Source organism: Thermothelomyces thermophilus, chromosome 2 (genome assembly GCF_000226095.1).
Source record: "Thermothelomyces thermophilus ATCC 42464 chromosome 2, complete sequence".
In the NCBI taxonomy this organism is placed as follows: Eukaryota; Fungi; Ascomycota; class Sordariomycetes; order Sordariales; family Chaetomiaceae; genus Thermothelomyces; species Thermothelomyces thermophilus.
In genome coordinates, this window is record NC_016473.1 from 2,267,622 (window position 1) to 2,286,288 (window position 18,667).

The 18,667-nt window shown below is 56.9% G+C and overlaps 6 protein-coding genes across 6 annotated transcripts; 2 read left to right on the forward strand and 4 right to left on the reverse strand.

Moving 5' to 3' along the window:
- Positions 1 to 1,086: 1,086 nt before the first annotated feature.
- MYCTH_2301177 (uncharacterized protein) lies at positions 1,087 to 2,498 on the reverse strand. The gene is made up of 2 exons (XM_003661556.1): positions 2,051 to 2,498; positions 1,087 to 1,982 (listed from the first exon to the last, which is right to left on the reverse strand). Exons 1-2 carry the CDS (start codon positions 2,386 to 2,388, stop codon positions 1,103 to 1,105), a joined length of 1,218 nt encoding a protein of 405 aa, XP_003661604.1. The 5' UTR covers positions 2,389 to 2,498; the 3' UTR covers positions 1,087 to 1,102.
- Positions 2,499 to 3,348: 850 nt separating this feature from the next.
- MYCTH_2301178 (uncharacterized protein) lies at positions 3,349 to 4,402 on the reverse strand. Its single transcript, XM_003661557.1, has one exon. The coding sequence runs from the start codon at positions 4,306 to 4,308 to the stop codon at positions 3,457 to 3,459; it is 852 nt and encodes a 283-aa protein (XP_003661605.1). The 5' UTR covers positions 4,309 to 4,402; the 3' UTR covers positions 3,349 to 3,456.
- Positions 4,403 to 5,668: 1,266 nt separating this feature from the next.
- Positions 5,669 to 6,687, reverse strand: MYCTH_2116990 (uncharacterized protein; the record flags this gene model as incomplete). The annotated part of the gene is made up of 2 exons (XM_003661558.1): positions 5,669 to 5,829; positions 6,468 to 6,687. 2 exons carry the CDS (start codon positions 6,685 to 6,687, stop codon positions 5,669 to 5,671), a joined length of 381 nt encoding a protein of 126 aa, XP_003661606.1.
- A 492-nt stretch (positions 6,688 to 7,179) lies between these two features.
- Positions 7,180 to 9,174, forward strand: MYCTH_2301180 (uncharacterized protein). Its single transcript, XM_003661559.1, has 3 exons — positions 7,180 to 7,939; positions 7,998 to 8,802; positions 8,855 to 9,174. The coding sequence occupies exons 1-3, from the start codon at positions 7,355 to 7,357 to the stop codon at positions 9,070 to 9,072; spliced, it is 1,608 nt and encodes a 535-aa protein (XP_003661607.1). The 5' UTR covers positions 7,180 to 7,354; the 3' UTR covers positions 9,073 to 9,174.
- Positions 9,175 to 10,038: 864 nt separating this feature from the next.
- On the forward strand, positions 10,039 to 14,782 carry MYCTH_2301182 (uncharacterized protein). The gene is made up of 2 exons (XM_003661560.1): positions 10,039 to 10,547; positions 10,640 to 14,782. The coding sequence occupies exons 1-2, from the start codon at positions 10,172 to 10,174 to the stop codon at positions 14,620 to 14,622; spliced, it is 4,359 nt and encodes a 1,452-aa protein (XP_003661608.1). The 5' UTR covers positions 10,039 to 10,171; the 3' UTR covers positions 14,623 to 14,782.
- An 867-nt stretch (positions 14,783 to 15,649) lies between these two features.
- On the reverse strand, positions 15,650 to 18,079 carry MYCTH_2301184 (uncharacterized protein). The gene has a single exon (XM_003661561.1). It carries the CDS (start codon positions 17,822 to 17,824, stop codon positions 15,779 to 15,781), a length of 2,046 nt encoding a protein of 681 aa, XP_003661609.1. The 5' UTR covers positions 17,825 to 18,079; the 3' UTR covers positions 15,650 to 15,778.
- Between the last annotated feature and the right edge of the window lie 588 nt (positions 18,080 to 18,667).

The window sequence follows — 18,667 nt, forward strand, 5'->3', positions numbered from 1 at the left end:
GGACTTTAAAGGAATAAATGCAAGCAGCGTGGATAAGTAACGATGTAAGCCTGTGACCTTGGAACTGTGCATCATTACTTACAGTAAAAGCCCGGCCCTATGCCTCTAAAGACTCTTTGTTTTAACGCATTGATGGATCGTGGTGCACATATGCTGGCGTTTGCTGGTGTTGAATCGCGAAGCTTGGCATCGCCAAACAAGCGGGCGAATGACGCGAAGCGGGGCGCTCGGTCCCCGGCCCCACTTGTATGTAGTTGTACAGCGCGCCGAGGCGCGGGCACAGGCCACCCGGGAACAGAGCCAAGGTTGCCTTTTCGAGGTCCAAGTGCCGCTAGAAAGTGGTTCGACTTTGACGGTCCAACTCACTGTCAGAAAATGTTCCCAAAAAACCGAGAGGTTTGAGACTGAGGTTTGCAGAGGGTTTCGACTTGCAGGGAGAGCCCGGGCCTCTATATATACCCCGCAGAAACCCTCCTCCGCTCTGGACTTGTTGCGCAAGTGCCCGTGAGTAGGGAAGATAGGTGTAGGCAACCAGCAGCGCCCCTACCCACCCCCCACCACCCGGGCTGATTGCCGACTCCGCAAATCCATAGCAATAAGTCCCTATTCTTTGATGCACCCATAACATGCCCGCCGATGGTCATTCATTCTCACGGTTCGAAGCGGTGAAATCCGTTCCCACAAACTCGATCACCTGCTCTCAGCATCATCCAATCAACCACCATTTCTCGATCCTTTACATCCAAACAGGAAAAGAAAAACAAATCTTAGAAGAAGCAAGAGAAAACACTGTAACCGGGCAACCAGCAACTAGCAACCAGCACTAGCATTCCATCAAATGAACAGCTCGCTTCATCTTGAGATTTTCTTCCGGACTGTGTGGCGTGCGCGGTTTTGCAACCTTGGCCGCAAAGGATGTAAGATCATGGTCAGAAACCATGGTGTTCTATTTTCATCATCAAGTTGCTAAACGACTACTTCTCGAGGGCCTCACTAACTATCTAAATACCAGTAAACCATCATCAGAATTATTGTCGCAGCTCACCCAACACACAGTACAGACGGACTGAACCCGTCCCACACATACCTCAACCCACATCCATCACCACGACTTCAATCTAAGCGTTCTCTCGCCTCTCGCATACTCGGGCGCGTAGTTCGTCCCCAGATACCGCCCCTTCATGAACCACACCAGGAGGCTCCACAACTTCCAGCTCCCGACCTGGCCGGTGCCCCGGTTCCTCCCGAGTGTCACCGCGAACATGACCTTGTCTATAGGCTTGTAATCCTCCTCCTCCTCGTCCGGTTTCAGCGACGGCGACCCCGGGACTCCGCCGAGGATGCGCGCCTCGAGCAGCCGGGCAATGTGCACGGCCTGCGAATCGGCGTGCACGGCCTGATGGCTCTCCAGGTTACCCGCGTCGCCGGCGACAAAGATGTTGTCGTAGCCCTCGGCGCGCAGGCGGGCGGTCTGCCGGACGTGGCCGCGGCTGTCGAGCAGGGAGGGCGGGAGGAAGGCCGTATTCGGGGTGATGCCGTAGGTGGGGATCAGCAGGTCGGCCTGGAGGGTGGTGGGCGCTTCGTCCGCGGAGGACGCGGACGTCTTGGTGAGGGTGAGGGTGAGGGTGGAAGTCTTGGGGGCGGCGGACGGGGCGGTGGCCAGTCTGGCGTTGGTGATGACCTTGACTTTGAGGCGCTCGAGTTCATCCTTGGTTGTCTCACGCACGTCGCGGCGGAGATGTGCGCTGAGGGGCAGGTCATCGTCGCAGACGAGCGTGATCTGCTTCTTGCCGGGGACGGCATACTCCTGACCGAGCTCGCCGGCGATCTCGACGCCAGTGGCGCCGGCTCCGGCGACAACGATGGACTTGGCAGATTCGATGCGTTTCGCCCACTCGCGAAGGGCGGTCTTGGTCTCTTCGGTGCTCGAGAGGTTCTTGAAGGGCATGCCGTTTTTGAAGCTACTTCCGGTGGCAATCACCCTGTTTTGTCGCAGCGGGCTGTCAGCATCAGTTGGTCCAGGCTCGAGAGCATATGTCGAGGCACTCACAGCTCGTCATATTGGATTGTCCTAGCAGACCCATCATTCCCGCGTACCTCGACGACGTTTGCATCCGGGACCACCTCCTTGGCCACGCCGTGTACAAGCTCATACTGATCAGACGGATATTTGGCGAACGTCGGCGCGATGGGCAGGAAGATCTTGTTTTCGCCTATCCGATTAGGAACGATCCCGCGGATCGAAGCAAAGACCCAGTAAAGGTGAGTGTTGGGAGCGACTATGATGACCTTGAGGTCCTTGGTCTTGGTCGCTGTGTGCTTGAGGAGGTAATGGGCAATGGGAATGCCCGCATAGCTGGCGCCAAGGATCACGACCGTTCGCACCATGATGATCTAGACTGTGGTGAGCACCGACGACCGACGGGGGAACTGTGCATACATGGGGCTATTAAACTCGGCTTCCTCGAGGGGGGGAAACCGCCTTACCTCCCCCCTTCCCCCCTTTCCATCCCTTCGATGCGACGATTAGTAACCTGTTTCCGAGCTCGGGACCGTCATGCTGCCGCGGAAACTATTCATCCCCGCTGTTTCCGTCGCTCAAGCACGCCTTACATGCCCAGCCTCTCCTGATTCGGCATAGATTTCCAACAAGAAGTTTCCGACGGCGTTCTTCTATCGGGCGATGTTGCCGTGGAACACTCGAGCACCCCGGCCCAACCGCGCGGTGACCTAATCAGGTAATTGGCCCCGCTTTTGCCGTGTAAGTGCGAGACGGGAAGGCATTGGAATTCGAGCCCATTCATTATTGTGACCAAAGAACCGCGAGCCAAAGACTGACCAGGAACGCTCGTATACACCCGTGTTCCCGCCTCACATACTTGACAGGGCTATGTTGCTGCTCAGCGGCTCCCCAAGTTCAGGATATGTGTCGAGGCCTTGATGACGAGATGCAAGAGGCTTATACATGTTCATAGATGCATGTATAAACATTCATGCATGCTGATGAGTTGATTTGCTGGATTGCTTTGCTTGTAGCGGCCCCTCCAATACTCGCAGATGCGGTTCCGTCTATGTAACCCGAGCTCGGCAGCAACCTTCCTTAAAAAAAATACCCCGAGCGTCGTGTCCTCGAGAAATTACCCCGAGCCAACGCTATGTCAACCCATCACTAATACCCCGACCACTTATGACAACTGCCACACCTCTGTGGCGGTTGCGCCTCCAAATTGCGGGCGATAACCTAGGGAACGAGCACCGCCGCGGGCAGAAAGAAGTGTGGGATCCAATGGTCGTCGAGGAGAGATACTTTTGCGAGGACTTGCCCCTTATATAGGTGGAAGCGAAGCTCCCTCCTTATGTCTTGAATGTATTCACATGGCACATCTTCGGAGAGTCAGGTGATTGAAGCGCCGCTTCCAAACCGAGAGACATTGCCGGTGGTCGGAACCTACTTCCTCACAACCCCAACGCCACCACCCCAACAGCCACCAACCCCCCAACCAACACACTCCCAGGTCTCGAGCCGACGCCTTCGCCGGGGAGAACTGTCTGACGGGCGCCATCTCCAGCCCCGGCCCGGCTCGAACTGCCGTCGCTCCCGCTTGCATCCGACTCTGACGCCGAGCCCGACCCCGAGCCGGAGCCGGAGCCGGAGCCGGACTCGGACCCAGACTTTGGCCCCGAAGCGCCCGTCGAGTTCGCAGGGGGGCCCGCGTTGGTCACGTTGAACGAGTTCCCCGCGACGACCCTCCCCTCCAGCCCGGCGGCCGCCAGCGCCGCCGAGGGGTCGAAGCCGCGCCTGGTCGTCTTGGTCGCCGAGGCCGCGGCCCGCCGCAGCGCCTCGGCGCCCTGTCCCGTCACGCCGCTCGTGTCGACCAGCAGCTGGACGTACCGGTGGCTGAGCGGGGTGCGCGCGGGCGGGTTGGGCCCCACGTAGGGGACGGCGATCCCGGCGGTGGCGTTCGCCACTCGGCCCCTGCCCGCGCTCGTGCCGGTGTTGCTGCTGGCGGACGGATCCCCCAGGAGGAAGACCTGGAGCGTGCCCGCGGTCGTGTTCATCCGGGTCGGGGTGGCGGACGGGACCAGGCCGGCCTGCATCCAGTGCAGGAGGGTGTCGGTGGCGGGCGGGGTGTCGGTGGGGACGTCGAGGTCGACCATCATTACGGCGTAGGAGGTGCCGTTGAGGCGGGAGAGAGTGCCGATCCGCGGTCGGGAGGCCGTCACTGTGTGGCGACGCGCTTGGTCAGCTGCTCGTCCTATCGGTGAAGCTGGCTGCTGCTGCTGCTGCTGGGCTCTGTCGCTTGCCATTTTTGCTGGCTTCCGCTCCGTTGAGTGGAACGAAGCCGTTGTACTCCACGATCAGGTCCGTTTGGGAGGATGGTGTGAAACCGGCCGGTGTCTTGGCTAGCACTGTTGTGGCCGCTGCTAGGACGGCTAGACACCTGAAAGCCATGGAATGCGTGGTAGTAGGAAAGTGATAGGCAAGTCCAGCAAGCCTTAAACCTTATTGAGAGAAGAAAAGAAAGAGATACAAATGCCCTCCAAGAAAAAGGAAAGACAAAGGAACCCAAGACGCCGTGCCACCAAAAACAAGCGCAAGGACAAGTAAGTAGCGAGTTTATTAACACAACTCTCCGTGGGAGAGACTTTCATGGGGCTTGAAGGACAGATGGCCGTCTTAATAACCATAACCTAGTAAGTTAGATTGAACCCCAGGAAAGGGCGGCACATCCCCGCGACGTTGTGGCATCTCCATCTCCACTGGGCTCTCACACTCGGGGCATCGAATGCTGAAACACCCCTCCAGCGATGCCACATAATGCGGAAACAGCCATGACGCGGCCATATGCTGCAAGAAACACTGTTAAACGATATCGCACCGGAGATGTGGGACCATGAACGAGACTAAACCCAGGACAACGCCAACGACTTAAAGAGACGGTGATCGAGCAGCCGCGTATAGCTCCCAGTGTATGACCATGCTAAGTTGTTTTGAGAAGACTTGTTTCTGCCCTTCTCTGACGTCGCCGGAAGCGTCAAACCGTATCAGATTTGACAAGGTGATCGGGACATGCAGATTGCTGGAGATAGAACCTTTTGTGGTGGTGGAGTGCACTGAACAATTCTCGCCCATTTAATCCAGGAAAATACCATTTGGTAGCAATTCATTTCGCCGTCGATATCGCAGGAGTGAGAGATCGTGCAGTTTGACCATGTTCCCAAAACACTTGGATGCAGTCCGGAGTGGTCGAGATCTGGAGACCATACCTAGTGTGAGAGACAAGCATCTGATTTGGTATTCAATAGTTTTAGGTTTGTGGCAAACCGTGGGCGCCCGGGCTCCATCCCGAAGCTTTGTGGGTCCAGGCCGCGTGGCAGATGCTCTGCAACGCCTTGGCGCATGAGATTGATCTCCACTCGACCCGCCGCGCTTGAAACAGATTCGTTGTATGTACGGATCTCAATACGGAGCACGGTAAAATGCAGTAAACAAGTTCGTCCTCTTGGGCTGCGACAAATACGGCTGTACACTGCACAACACTATCTACGGAAGATGGGACTCGAGGTGTTAATGGTGTGAATATGCGTCCTCAGGTATGTCCCATTCGGTCATCCCAAACCACTTACGGGGCATCCGAGTTGAATTGCAAGCACTACGTGTCCGCCCTCACGCTTCCCGCTTCCGCCCAAACAAGCCGAATAATCTCCGTTTCTTGACTTCAACTGTGTACGGTCTGAGCGGAAAAACGGGATGCACGTTGTACTCGTAGCCGTTCGGATCGATTTTCGTGTTCTGTGTGACCGATCGCCACTTTCTTTGGGGGGGATCTCTCCCAGCTTGGTGCTGTCTGAAGAGAACGATAACATTGAGACTCTGTGTCCGGCCGAACTCGGTGTTTTGATTGAGCTTCTTGGCCCCGAAGATCCAATTCGAGGCGTCTTAGGTTGACCTCCTGTGCGCAATGGCTTTGGTGGAGGCAACAGTTGCGACTGTGGGCTGTTACGTGTCCGTTCGGTGACGAGCCTGGTGTCCGTGGTTGTTCTCTTTGTGTTTTCCGCAGGTACTTGAAACTTCTTTTGCGATCGCTGTTTTGTTTTTGACGGTTTGCTTGACGGTTTGGAGGACGAAGATGCTGCCTTGGGTGACAAGCTTTGTCTGTTCTTCGACGAAGACGCCTCGGGCGATGACTTGGTGTGAGAGGGTATGGTCAAAGAGGACCGAGAGGGGCTTGCTAGCCTGCGGGAGAGACTGTTGATTGCCTTGATAGCCTCAGTTCTTGACCCGTTCGATATGGACATGAGTGATCGATAGTCCAGGTCTAAACCATCTTTACCGCTGGGAAGACGAAGTACTCGAGTAATTGCGTTCCTCAGCTTCTTCAAGACGCGGTCAAGCGCCTTGACTGAACGAGCTGGAGGGGCTTCTAGTTAGCGATGGAGGAAGATTCAAGGCGAATCGCACTCACCGTCCCCCTCCTTGAAACGGCTCCCTGACTCGGATAGCTTAGATGAGTATGCTTGTTCCACGAACAAGCGGTCGGTCTTGAGAGCTTCGCGGAGACGAGACGGTTGTTGGCGCACCTCGACAGCGCCATCATCCTTTTGTTTGCGTCCGAATGATTTGAGGAGTAGTATGCAGTTCGCATATGTGTCAAGCAACGCCCTGACGCTATCACCGAATGACATTTTGTCAAAGCGATAAACAGTACTGTCAAAGCCAGCGGAGGGAATCCATGAACCGTGATCGATTGGGAGAGGCTTGGCTATGCACTCGTGCAAACGCGCCGTCCCTGGAGATCCGAGAAGCGGGGTTACACCCGGCTAGATTGGCCAGTCTTGAGCCATAGTGTATGCCAAGTGTGTGTACGAAAACGGAATAGAATCGTAGAATGTATCTGTCGCAGGGTGCTACCTTACTGGATGTCATACTGGAAATAAGATCGAGGAATACTTGAGTATACTATGTAGGAGTATCCTGCAACTGAAAGTTACCAGGTACATACAAAGGTATACAGTACATCTGCTGGCCACTAACCAAAGAGGGGTAAGGCAGCCAAGATCGGCAAGCAATGTGGGGCTCAATTGTGGCAGCCAATTGACAAGCCGCGGGGCAGTACGGTACAGTACGAATTACAGAGTGAGTGTACTAGGCAGCCAGACACACCCTGGTCAACATCCCAGCGCCAACCCCAGCGAGCTCCTCCGGACTCCATCCAGACGTGTACGGAATACACCTATCTACGTTGCCTCGTCCCACTGTACACGACAGATTACCGGAGTAGGACTCGTTCCCGTCGAATTACCCGCGTTCCAATGGACTTCGACGTTACGTCTTCAGAATAGTTAAACAAAGATGCGACTGCTCGTGCGATCATTAGCCGCGTTACCCATCGCCCTCTCCCTCGTCTTTCCCTTGCCGACCGCTGGCGCTGGGTTACAGCCATCCCCGTACCAACGCCTGGATCGCTCAGAGTCAACCAGCCATGTGTTCCCGTTTCTGAAATGGCTCCGTGACAGCGCGGTGGAGGCCGTCTTCGGAAGGCCGCCGACCAAAACAAAGGACCAGAGACCTGGCCCGCAGTTACAATCTAGGTACCGGAATGACGTCGTGGTTCGATTTAACGTCACCAACCCTGAGGAGGAGGGCGCCATCGCTCAGGCAGTTAGCCAGATGTTTCTCGACGTCTGGGCCTTTGCACCTGATTTTGTCGATGTGAGGCTGGCCAAGGACGACCTTTCGGCGCTGCTCACCCTGCTGCCCGGCTCGCTGGAGCCCTCGATACTCATACCCGACGTCGCAGCAGCAGTGTGGGCGACATATCCTTCGTCATCCGCTGGGGCTTCCCGACTCCAGTGGAGCACGGCAGACGCCGCCAAAATGAGGACGTCCCTGGACGGGGTTGGAAATATCTTCTTTCAGGACTACCAGCCCTTGGCTGTATGACGCCCTGTTTTTTTGCTTTACCCCTGCTACTATCCATGCTGATCCTGGTTAGGTCATCACAAACTGGATGCGCCTGCTCGAGGCCATGTTTCCATCCGTCGCTAGCATGAGTAGTATCGGCAAGTCGTACGAGGGCCGTGATCTCTATGCTCTGCGTGTCGGTGCTCCCAGCGACGATAGTGAAGCCAGCGGGCCTAGAAAGACGATTCTCATCACGGGTGGTCTCCACGGCCGTGAGTGGATATCGACAAGCTCGGTCAACTACCTGTTATGGTCGGCAGTCACATCATACGGCACCGATTCAATGATGACCAAGCTTCTCAAGCACTTCGATATCGTGTTCATCCCAGTCCTCAACCCCGACGGCTACGAATACACCTGGAAAGTGGATCGGCTCTGGCGCAAATCACGACAACCAACCAAGATGCGTTTCTGCCGTGGCCTCGACCTCGACCATGCCTTTGGCCACAGCTGGGACGCAGGCAGGCACACATCCGACCCATGCTCGGAGAGCTACGGCGGGGAACAGCCCTTCCAGGCCGTCGAAGCAGCCGCTTTGGCGCAGTGGGCCTTGAATGAGACGGAAAATGGTCTCAACTTTGTGGCCTTCCTCGACTTGCACTCATACTCGCAACAAGTGCTCTTTCCGTACGCGTACACATGCTCCCTCGAGCCGCCCAACCTTGAGAACCTCGAAGAGCTCGCGGTGGGGTTAGCAAAGGCGATCCGTATCTCGAGCGGAGAGCCGTACACCGTTAGTTCTGCATGCGAGGGAGCTGTTGCCGGGGCCTACAGCGCGAGCGATTCGCTTCGGCGCATCGAGGCTAGGGGCGGCGCAGCCATCGATTGGTTCTATCGTAAGCTTCGCATCCGGCCATCTCTTGAAGAACGCTGGGCTAACATATTTAGACGAACTGCACGCACGGTACAGCTACCAAATCAAGTTGCGAGATACTGGGAGCTACGGATTTTTGGTTCCAAGTGACAATATCGTTCCCACCGGCGAGGAGATGCTGAACGCTTTGAAGTATCTTGGCGATTATCTCCTTGGAAACAACGGCATTGAGAAGCTGCTGGCTCAACAGCCATTGGACCACTGGAAGGATTTGAAGCGGCGGAGGCGGTAAAGTCAACGATTTGGAAATCCGCGGTTCGGCATTATCGTTACCGAGAAAGGGACATGGCTTGTATGGGATTTGCTGGCGTCTACGGGACGGTTGATTTGGATACGCATCAGGCGCAAGGCGTTGCAGGGCTGGGATTTGCAATGCAAAGACGTGAAGGAGTAGCCGGCTTCAAGCGGGGCGGCAGACACAATGCGGTCGTCACTCTCAGGGCTTGTGTATAACTAGGCGCCTCACGAACGATATCATTACCTTTACTTTTTGATGGACCCTGGACCGTATGTACGTATTTTGATAGATTTGCCGAGCGAGCAAACTTGGGTCAGTCTCTGCCTGTTCGGAGAAAAAAATACCCCTGATAACCTGGGCTCGTTCGTTCGGGAATAAAACGAGATCTCGTACGCCAAGTTTGAGTCTGATCTCGTACCTTGATAATGCCTTTATCCTTTCTCCATTCTTGTCATCACCCCTGAGCATCGCTCTGGAGCCTTGGGCCTGAGCCCCCCAATGGAGCAAATGCGAAAAGGCAGTCGAGTGGGGTCATGGTGGCTGAGGAAGAGCTGGAACGAGGTCTACTGTGTACTAGCGGAGAAGGGTGGGGACCTTGAGCTCGTGGAAGGCACCGACCCAGCGTCGGCAGCACAGACCCACTGAGCTGTACCACCTCCTGCCAGGGTTTGGCATTGCAGCGGCTCTTCAGGTTGTTGGACACCCCTTGTTTGCGAAGGGGCCCATCATCTCTACTATACATACGGAGTACGTACGGATTAAACCGTCACCTTCCAACCCGGACTTCCCAATCCCAAGCCCACGACGACAAGTCCCGGACCCGACGACCTCCATCTCATCATCCCTGCAGCTAACTGCGCACGCGTACGCGCGCGATCGATTCACTCGTTTGTACAGTAACTAGTTACTCCGTACCAGCAGCAGCACGCCATCCCCCTGCGCGATACCCATCCGATTTCCTGGAAACCCCCCAATTTCGCTTCATTCCCAACTTGCAGAACCGACCGAGTCCGTCCCCGCCGGTTTGCGTCCCGATGGATTATGACGATTGTGCCGAACTATAACCATGCCGTTCCTGCGACGACGCGGCAATATGGCCAGCGAGAGCGACATGCGGCGCCATTCGCTCTTTGACGCTCTCGCTGCGCCCGCCCCAAAGCAGCCGCCCTTCAGCTCGGGGTCCACCACCGAGCTGCCTGCTCTGGCTTCGGTAGCAGAGAACTCGTCGCCTTCGGGCATCTCGCCTCCTTTGGGCGACCTGCCTCGAGATAGCATCTCCGTAGACTCTACCCACGGCAATCCCTCGATAGTCGAGCCCTCAGATGGGCCCGCGTCCCTGACCGGCTCGGATTACTCCCAGAAGCACCGGCGCTTCTCGATGCTGAGGTTTCGTAACGCCTCGGATTCCCAGCTGGCTGCGAAGGCGAAGCTCCATGCAGCTACAGAAAAGCCCCCGCCAGTACCTCGCCGTACGTGCCCGAGCTTTTACAACGCCCGCCGCGCATTGCCACGGCGGGCTAACTTGAATCGAATCCGGACGTACTAACGCATGGCACTACAGCCCCAACAATCATCACCACCGCCCCAACCTTCTCGAACCCCGCCCCCCCCAGAAAGAAGTCGTCTCGAATGAACTTTGGACGACTAGGCAGGTCGGCTGAAATACCCAGGACGGAGGAGGGCAACGAACCGAGCAACTCGAATCCAGGCCGTGGGCGTGTCCACATGGTTCCTGAACATGGTGTATCGTTCGACGAAAGCAATCGTCCCTCGTCGTCGTCGCACGCCCCTGGGTCTCCTCCATACGGTGATGATCATCCCGCGGCATCGGCACCGGGCCCCAATAGGCTGTCCGAGTCCTCGCGATCGGATGCTAGCTTGGGGGATAGAGCCCATGGGAGCACCGCCGCAACCACCCACACAGCTCACGCAACAACCACGTTCTTTAGGCTTCCGCGCAGAAAGCCAAAGCAACCTACGCCGTTGTTCCCGATCGCTCACCTTCAAAAGACCAAGCCGCCGCCCGCGGAAAACTCGAATGTCTCTAATTCGTCCTCCGCTGCATCGATACCCGCCTCTGCGGACCGCCCCAGCTCCGATGCGTCACGGGACAGTCAGTCCACCCCGATACCGTCAAGGACGCCGTCAAGAAACGGTGTAACAACTCCACCTCCCGAGAAGCAAGGCACTACAACATTGGGTAGGCCCGCGTCCCCGGCCACCGCCCTTTTCCGGCCCAGTTCTAGACAGTCTGGGCAGTCCTCGCCGAGCAGGAGCCATATAAATAGGAGGGGTAGGTCCTCGACCATGAGCTCTATGGGAAGGAATTCCCCCCGAGATTCCGTCGATGACCACCTGGCACCGCCGACCACGAGAACCTCGATATCAACAGGTCGAAAGAGCTTCACCGACCTTCTCGGTCTCAGCCGGCTACGGCACAACACGGACATGATGCCGTCCCGCCAAGGGACAATAACCCCTGTGACGCCGGGCTCCAGCACCTCCAAAAACAACTCCCTTCAAATCCCCCGTGGGTCCGTCAGCCTCCCAGAGCGCCGGGATGATGACACGCCCGCGAAGTACCTCGAGCGACTTGTAGGAGTCGTCAATCGGAGTGTGGTGGCTGCGGCTCTTTCCAAGAGCGCCGACCCGTTTTTCCAGTCCGTTCTCCGGAGCTATATGCGCAGTTTTCGGTTCTTTGGCGACCCGATGGACATGGCACTAAGAAAGCTTCTGATGGAAGCGGAACTGCCGAAAGAGACGCAGCAAATCGATCGCTTCTTGCAGGCGTTTGCGAACCGATATCACGAGTGCAACCCTGGGATATACTCGTCCCCGGACCAAGCGTACTTTATTGCTTTCTCTCTTCTCATCCTCCACACTGACGTGTTCAACAAGAACAACAAGCACAAAATGCAGAAGTCGGACTATCTGAAAAACACTCGTGGAGAAGGCATATTCGAGGAAATCCTCGAAGTCTTCTACGACAACATAACCTACACCCCTTTCATCCATGTCGAGGACGATCCGGATGTCAACGGTGACCGAAACGTCGCGCAGAAGGTCCGCAAGAAGTCGAAATTCCCCCATGGCGCCCCGGATCCCGCAAAGAGAGTCGCCAAGGAGCCGGTCGACCCGTATACGCTCATTATCGACAACAAATTGGACCTGCTCAGGCCCAACCTGAAGGATGTGATGCAGCTGGATGACCCGTACGGCTATCTCGGGACTGCCAAGTCGCTCAACATGAAGGAACTCCAGCGGACCTTTTTCAAAACGGGTGTTTTGCAGATAGTCTCGGCGAGATCCCGCCCCGATGCGTTCATGACGGAGAAGACAGCCACGAACCCGGATGCGGCCCATCCTGGCATTGTGGACATCAAAATCACCAAGGTCGGCTTGCTGTGGCGGAAGGACGCCAAAAAGAAGAAGACGAGGTCACCATGGCAGGAATGGGGTGCCATACTCACTGGTGCTCAGCTGTACTTCTTCCGCAACACCAACTGGGTCAAACAGTTGATGCACCAGCAGAAAGATCACCTTAAGAAGGGACATGACGGCGACCCGTGCATTTTCAAGCCCCCGTTGGAACAATTCAAGCCCGATGCTTTGATGTCCACCGACGGCGCCGTCGCCTTGCAGGATTCGAGCTACAACAAGCACAAACACGCATTTGTGTACGTCAGACACGGCGGATTCGAGGAGGTCTTTTTGGCAGAGGACGAAGACGAGATGAACGATTGGCTCGCCAAGCTCAATTACGCCGCCGCCTTCAGGACTTCGGGGGTCCGGATGCGCGGCGTCATAGGGGGCAACTACGACGGGCAGAGCCGGCGTGCAATCCGGGGTTCGAGCAGCGGCAATGTCCAAGTGATTCAGACCCCGTCGGGCGTCGTGACGGTCACCCGTAGTCGGATTGACCACCAACTGGCTCAAGACATCTTGGCTGCCCGGCGGGACTTCATGCGCCGAAAGATTCAGGACGCTAACGAGAAGCTGAAGGAGGCCGAGGCAACGCTCGAATCCCAACTCCGCAACGCGAGGCATCTCCAGATTCTCGCGCCGATATCGCCAAAGACCCGGGAGAATATGCTGCTCTCGGCGGCGCGGATGGCGGCTCAGCTCAAGTGGACACGGATGGAGATATGGAAGCTGAAGTGCCATCGCGACGTTCTGCAACTGGATATGGAGGAAGAGCGCCAACTTCTCGGCCTTCCCCCGGACACTGGCACCGACACTGTGGCCAGGCCTCTCACCAGGGAGGAGTGCAAGACCTGCCAGATGTCGCCCTGCCAATGCCAACGGCGTCCGCGGTCCCCAGAACGCGCCTCCCTTACTAGATCCTCCACCGTCGCCACGACGTCGGATGCTGAGTCTTCTCAAGAGGCGGAGCTCTTCCAAACACCACCCACTAGTGCGACAGTCAGCCAGGAGGATTCGTGGAGCTCGAGCGGGGCGGCCGATCACCATGGCCCTAGAAAGGCGTCGGTCTCCACAGCAGTTGGGCCCGAGACGTCCGTTTCGGGGACGCCAACAACGGGAGATGATGCCGGCCCGTCCGCCGCATCTCCTGAAAAGCGCGAATACGAGCATCCAGATGACGTAGATGCGGACGAGCGGGACCTCCTGGAACAAGCAGGGCTGCTCGAACCGGAGATATCACGTACCTCGGACCACAAACCCAGCAACGGCGGCGCGGACGGCGAGGAGACTCCTGAGCGGCGCGAGCGCTCCTCGAGCGGCACCCCAGCGGACCGGGGTGAAAGAAGCAAAATCCGCCGCAGTCTCCAGCGCACGCTGAGGGAGAGCGCCGGTCACATCTCGCATCACCGGCACCGCAGAGCCAAGGACTCGACATCAAATGCCACGCTATCTGATGATGCAAACCGTGAATCTTCCGACGTCCTACCGCGCGGAACCGGGCCGTTTGTGGTTCACGGCAAGAAGGCGTCGGTGATAACGTTCGGCAACGAGCTCCAAATGCAGAGCCTGGCGGCCGACGAGCGTATCCGCCAGCGCCTACATCGGGATGATTCATCGAGCAGTCGCACGGGTCCTGTGGAGAGCACCGACTTTCAGTCAATTCTGTCCTCGCGTTCCAATCAAGAGCGCGATCACCGCAGGTCAGCTGCCAGCGCGAGCGCTGCCACGGCGAAGAGTTTCAGGGATTTACATAGGAGATTCTCGTCTGCCCAAGCCGCCAGCAGAGGCACCACGGGCGGCAACCTCGCCTTGCCGTCGGACGAGGACAGTGATGCGGCCATCAGCTTCTCTGACGGGAGTCGCACTCCGTTGCCTCCCATTGACGGCGAGGAGGAACAAGAACGGGGACGGCAACTCAGGGATGGTGAACTAGATGGCGTTGAGGACCCCGAACCCAGCTCACCGCCCAGTCGCGAGGGTCGCAACACGGTGTTCTTCACTCCCGAGCCGCCTTCGTCGCCGGTTACCGAGACCTCGAAAGAGGCGGAGGAGGAGGAGAAAGAGATCGCCGAGGGCGGCGATCGGCTACCGAGTCCACCGTTGCAGGCAGTCAGTGCCTGAAAAACCGCTTCCGTCAAGCACCATAACCTGTCTGCCCTGATAAACAGTCCTCCAAACGGCAGGACGGACGGCAAAGACAGCACCAGCAGCTCACACTCACACGCACGTACAAACACACACGCGCGCGCGCACGCACATTTTTTTTTTTTTTTTTTTATTCCTTCTTCGATTCGGTCCACGACGACACAAGTCTCTCCTTTTTTTTCGAGTATACCATTGTAGTAAATGTGCTGTAACGCGGACACGCTCGCGAAACGTTTGGGCAAGGCAAGAGAAAACGAGATCGGTCTCGATCAACGAGAAGGCGCTCCTCTCTTCCTTCGACATAGACTCGTTTTTTTCCTTTGACGTCTCTTACGCCTTACTGTAGTCTCTCACTTTTACAAGCTACCGCTTACGCCTTTTTTTTTTCTTTTCCCCTTTCCTTCTCTAATTATCGGATTGGCAGGTCAAGCAAGGGCATGGGTTACCGGGGAAGTGGTTTATTTCTGCTTCCTTCGTTCACGACTATCGCTCTTTTTAATACTCCTTTTTTTCATTTTCTACTTTTCCCCTTTTTAAATTTTTTTTGTCTTCCTCCTCTTTCTTCTCTCTCGTCAGAGCGGGTAGGAAGACTGAGGTGGTGGTGGCGGAGGCTGTCGGACAGGTGTTTGGGTGGGGGAACGGCTGTTTGGGTTGGAAAGGACCAGAAGAGAGTGTGTTGTTGGGGGGGGTTAGTTGGCACTGCCCGTCATTGCAGTATCGCATGCTGGCAGGAGCTCTGTTATAAACACCTTTTGCTGTGACGAGCATTGCTGTTATCTTTTTTTCTTTCTTTTTATTTCTTCCTTTTCCCTGACATCGGTTTTCGCTTTGTGGGCTGGCTAGTTTGGGGTTGGTTTTTGCGGTGAATGAGGCTATGTTGACCTGGGGAGCGGCGCATGCAAGGGAAAGCGGTTATATAAACGGTTCTGGTCCGTTCTAGTTTTAAAATAAGCTAGAGTCTTTATTGAGCAGTGATCACGAAGTCGAAGAAGCTAGGCTTAGTTACAACTTTCCTTGAGAAAAGCGGTTTTATTTATCCATGGTCTAACGGCCGGCAGTAGCAGAGGCTAGAGCATCGCCTATATATGACATAAGGGTGGCCTTCCAGATCGTTTGGCAAGGCACACCTCCCTCATTTCTTCCCCTTCTTCTTCTTCTTCCCACCCCCGCCCCCTGGTGCGGGCGCCTTTTCCACTTTGACGGACCCAGCACCGCCGGCCAGCTCGAGCGTCTCCTCCTCGCGCACGATGCCGCCCTGCGTGGCCTCGGCGGCCCGCTTCTTGCCCTTCTTGCCCTTGGGCCGGTAGCTGCTCCGGTCACGCAAGGGCAGCCACCGTTCCGGATCGGGCTTCTTGTCGGGGTCGTACGACTTGGGCAGCTTCCTCTTTCTGCGCTTTTTGGCGGGCTGGGCCTGCTGCTTCCCTTTGCCGGCCCCTTCTTCTTCCGCCCCGTCCTCGCGGGAACGCTTTTTGCCTCTTGCCTGCTGCTGTACATGTGACGCGGGAGCAGCCGTGGCGACGCCTGCTTCTAGCAGGGCGGCAACATCCACGCCTCGGGTCAAGTCCTCGACGGAAGGGAGGGCGTCGAGGTAGGGCTGGGCTTTGGAGAGTTCGGTTGTCGCGAAGCTAGCGACAAGACCGGCCTTGGCGATGCGATCCTCGGGTTGAACCGCGACTAGGTGAGAGAAAGCCTCGCCCGCTGCGGCGAGGTCGGCGGGATGGGACGAGCGGAGGAGCTCGATACCGGCCTCGCGCAGGAGTGAGGTACCCGGCCCAGAGGCGGCGATGCCCGTCTTCCCTTGCCAGTGTGCGGCAGCCTTGGCGAGCTCCTTGCGTATCGCTGCTTGCCGACCTTGTGTACGGTAGAGAGATACAGCAAGAGCAACCAGTCCTGGGGCGAAGCGCACATCGGCATGATCGGGAGTGGCGGCAACCTCCAGGCGCTTAAAGAATGCTTCTAGGAGTGTTATAGCAGGGCTGGGGTTCTGGAGCCGGATGTAAAGCTGGATGGCGGTGAGCAGAAGGCCGACGTCGTCAGGCCGTGTCTCGAGCAGCGGAAGGATTCTGCGCAGCGCTTCTTGGCCAGTTCGGAGCTGGCATGCCGCTGCCGCTTCGAGAACTCCAAGGTCGCACTTGGAGCTCGAAATGGACGGAGCCGTGTCCTTGGACAGTATCCTGGAAGTGGACCTCTCAACGCCGGGAAACTTCTGGACTTGTAGACTGAGGACGTATCTATTGCGGCGAAGAACAGAGCTCTGGTACTCAAACAACCTGTCGTTCCCCTTGCCTTCGGAAAGAGACTCGCCAAACCGCTGTGCCAGGTACGGGTTGGTCTCGGCCTGGAGAACGAGGGAGTTGGTGCGGGCCACGAGCTTGGCAGAAGGGTCCGCGGTATCGTCGAGGTTCAGGGAGTTCTGAAGGCTGACGGCTTCTTCTAACTTGCCGAGCTTGGTGAAGACATACGCTTGTTGCACGATGATGGGCACCAGCTCCGCCTTCTTCTCCTCGTCACTCAATTCATCCGTGGCCTCGCACAAGTCCCTCGAGCGCTTCAGAAAGACGGCGGCCTTGGTATAGTCCCCACGGGATATGCAGCCACAGGCGGCATTATAAGCAGTCTCAAACGCTTCCAGGTCCTCTCTGGCAGGCTGTTTCTCCTGTTCCGGCACCGCCCAACCCTTGCCCTGCCACTCGAGCTGCGCATTGACTGCGGACAGGTTGATACGCAGGTCGTTCTCCTCTCCGTAGTTTCCGCCGTCCCGATCTGCCGCGAGCTCTCGGTAGGTTGCGGCGGCCTGGTCGAACTTCTCGGCGCGGTATGCTATTTGGGCGGCGATGTGCTTCAGGCCCCTGAGCGCCCTTCCGCTGGAAACCCCGGCGTCCCGCAGCACAGCCTCGGCCGCCTCCAAGTCCCCCGTCTTGTAGAGCGCATATGCCTTCTCGAAGACGCACGTCTTGGCCAGGGCATCACCGCCCTCAGCAATGGCGCGCAGGGCGTCGTCAAAGCGGTCGAGGTTCAGGAGCGCCACCACGCGCGTGTGCTGGGCTGCGACCAGTTGGGCACCACGACCCTTTGCAGAGCGCAGGGCGGCACTTGCGAGGTCGAGTGCCTCGGCGTGGTCGTCGATGGAGGCACCTCGGAGGAGGGCGTTGAGCGCCGCGACGGCGGTGTCTCCCATGATGGCGGCGCGGACAAGGGGGGGGAGGATCGTTTGGCGTTGCTCTTGCGCATTCAATCGGCCGATGCGTTCTCCGGTCAGAGGAGAACCGGAGTTGTCTGTGCTCGCTGTCTCTGTGGTGGGTGGGACGGTCACAGGGATGGCGGCTCGAGAAGCTGAGAGCTGGGCCCCAAAGTCAAAATCCACTCCCTGCTGCCACTCTGGTCAACTGCTGTCTGCTGTCGCCCTCCTTGCCCGTTGACAACGAAGGTTGAGAGCGGGGCGCTTGCTGGGCATTTTTTGGTGGCTTTTTGTGGGGATGAGGCGGTAAAATGGTGGGGCAGCATTGGCCAGGCAGGGGTAGCTTCCGTGGTTCTTGCCTACCTCGCTTTCCTTCCTCGAACAAAAAGTGAATAAAATTAAAAGGGGAAAAGAAAGAATCATCGAGCAGCTGAAGAACCACCGTTTTCTGAACTGAAATGCTTTCTCATTTCTCGTAAACTTTTGGTAACTGAGAGAGAGAAAAAAACTTGGCAATGAGGTTGTCAAAAGATTCTCTACCAAGCTGGAAGACAAATCCGAACACTACGTAAGTACGGATTAGGAGTACTCTCTCCGACTTTTGTAAGCATGCCATGTCCTCCGTTGTCGTTTCCACCATACAGCTGGACTGTTGTCAAAAAAATCCTGCCGATTCTGCCCTGGCAGCCGGCTGCCCGGTGAAGGGCCATGTGCTCCTCAGCCATCATCATCATCATCCTCCTCCCGTCGCCTCTTCATTCACTAACTCCATGTCGGCGTCCATTACCGCCACGGACCGAGCGCTCACAATAATCACAAAGCCGTCCCAGAAATCGGCATATA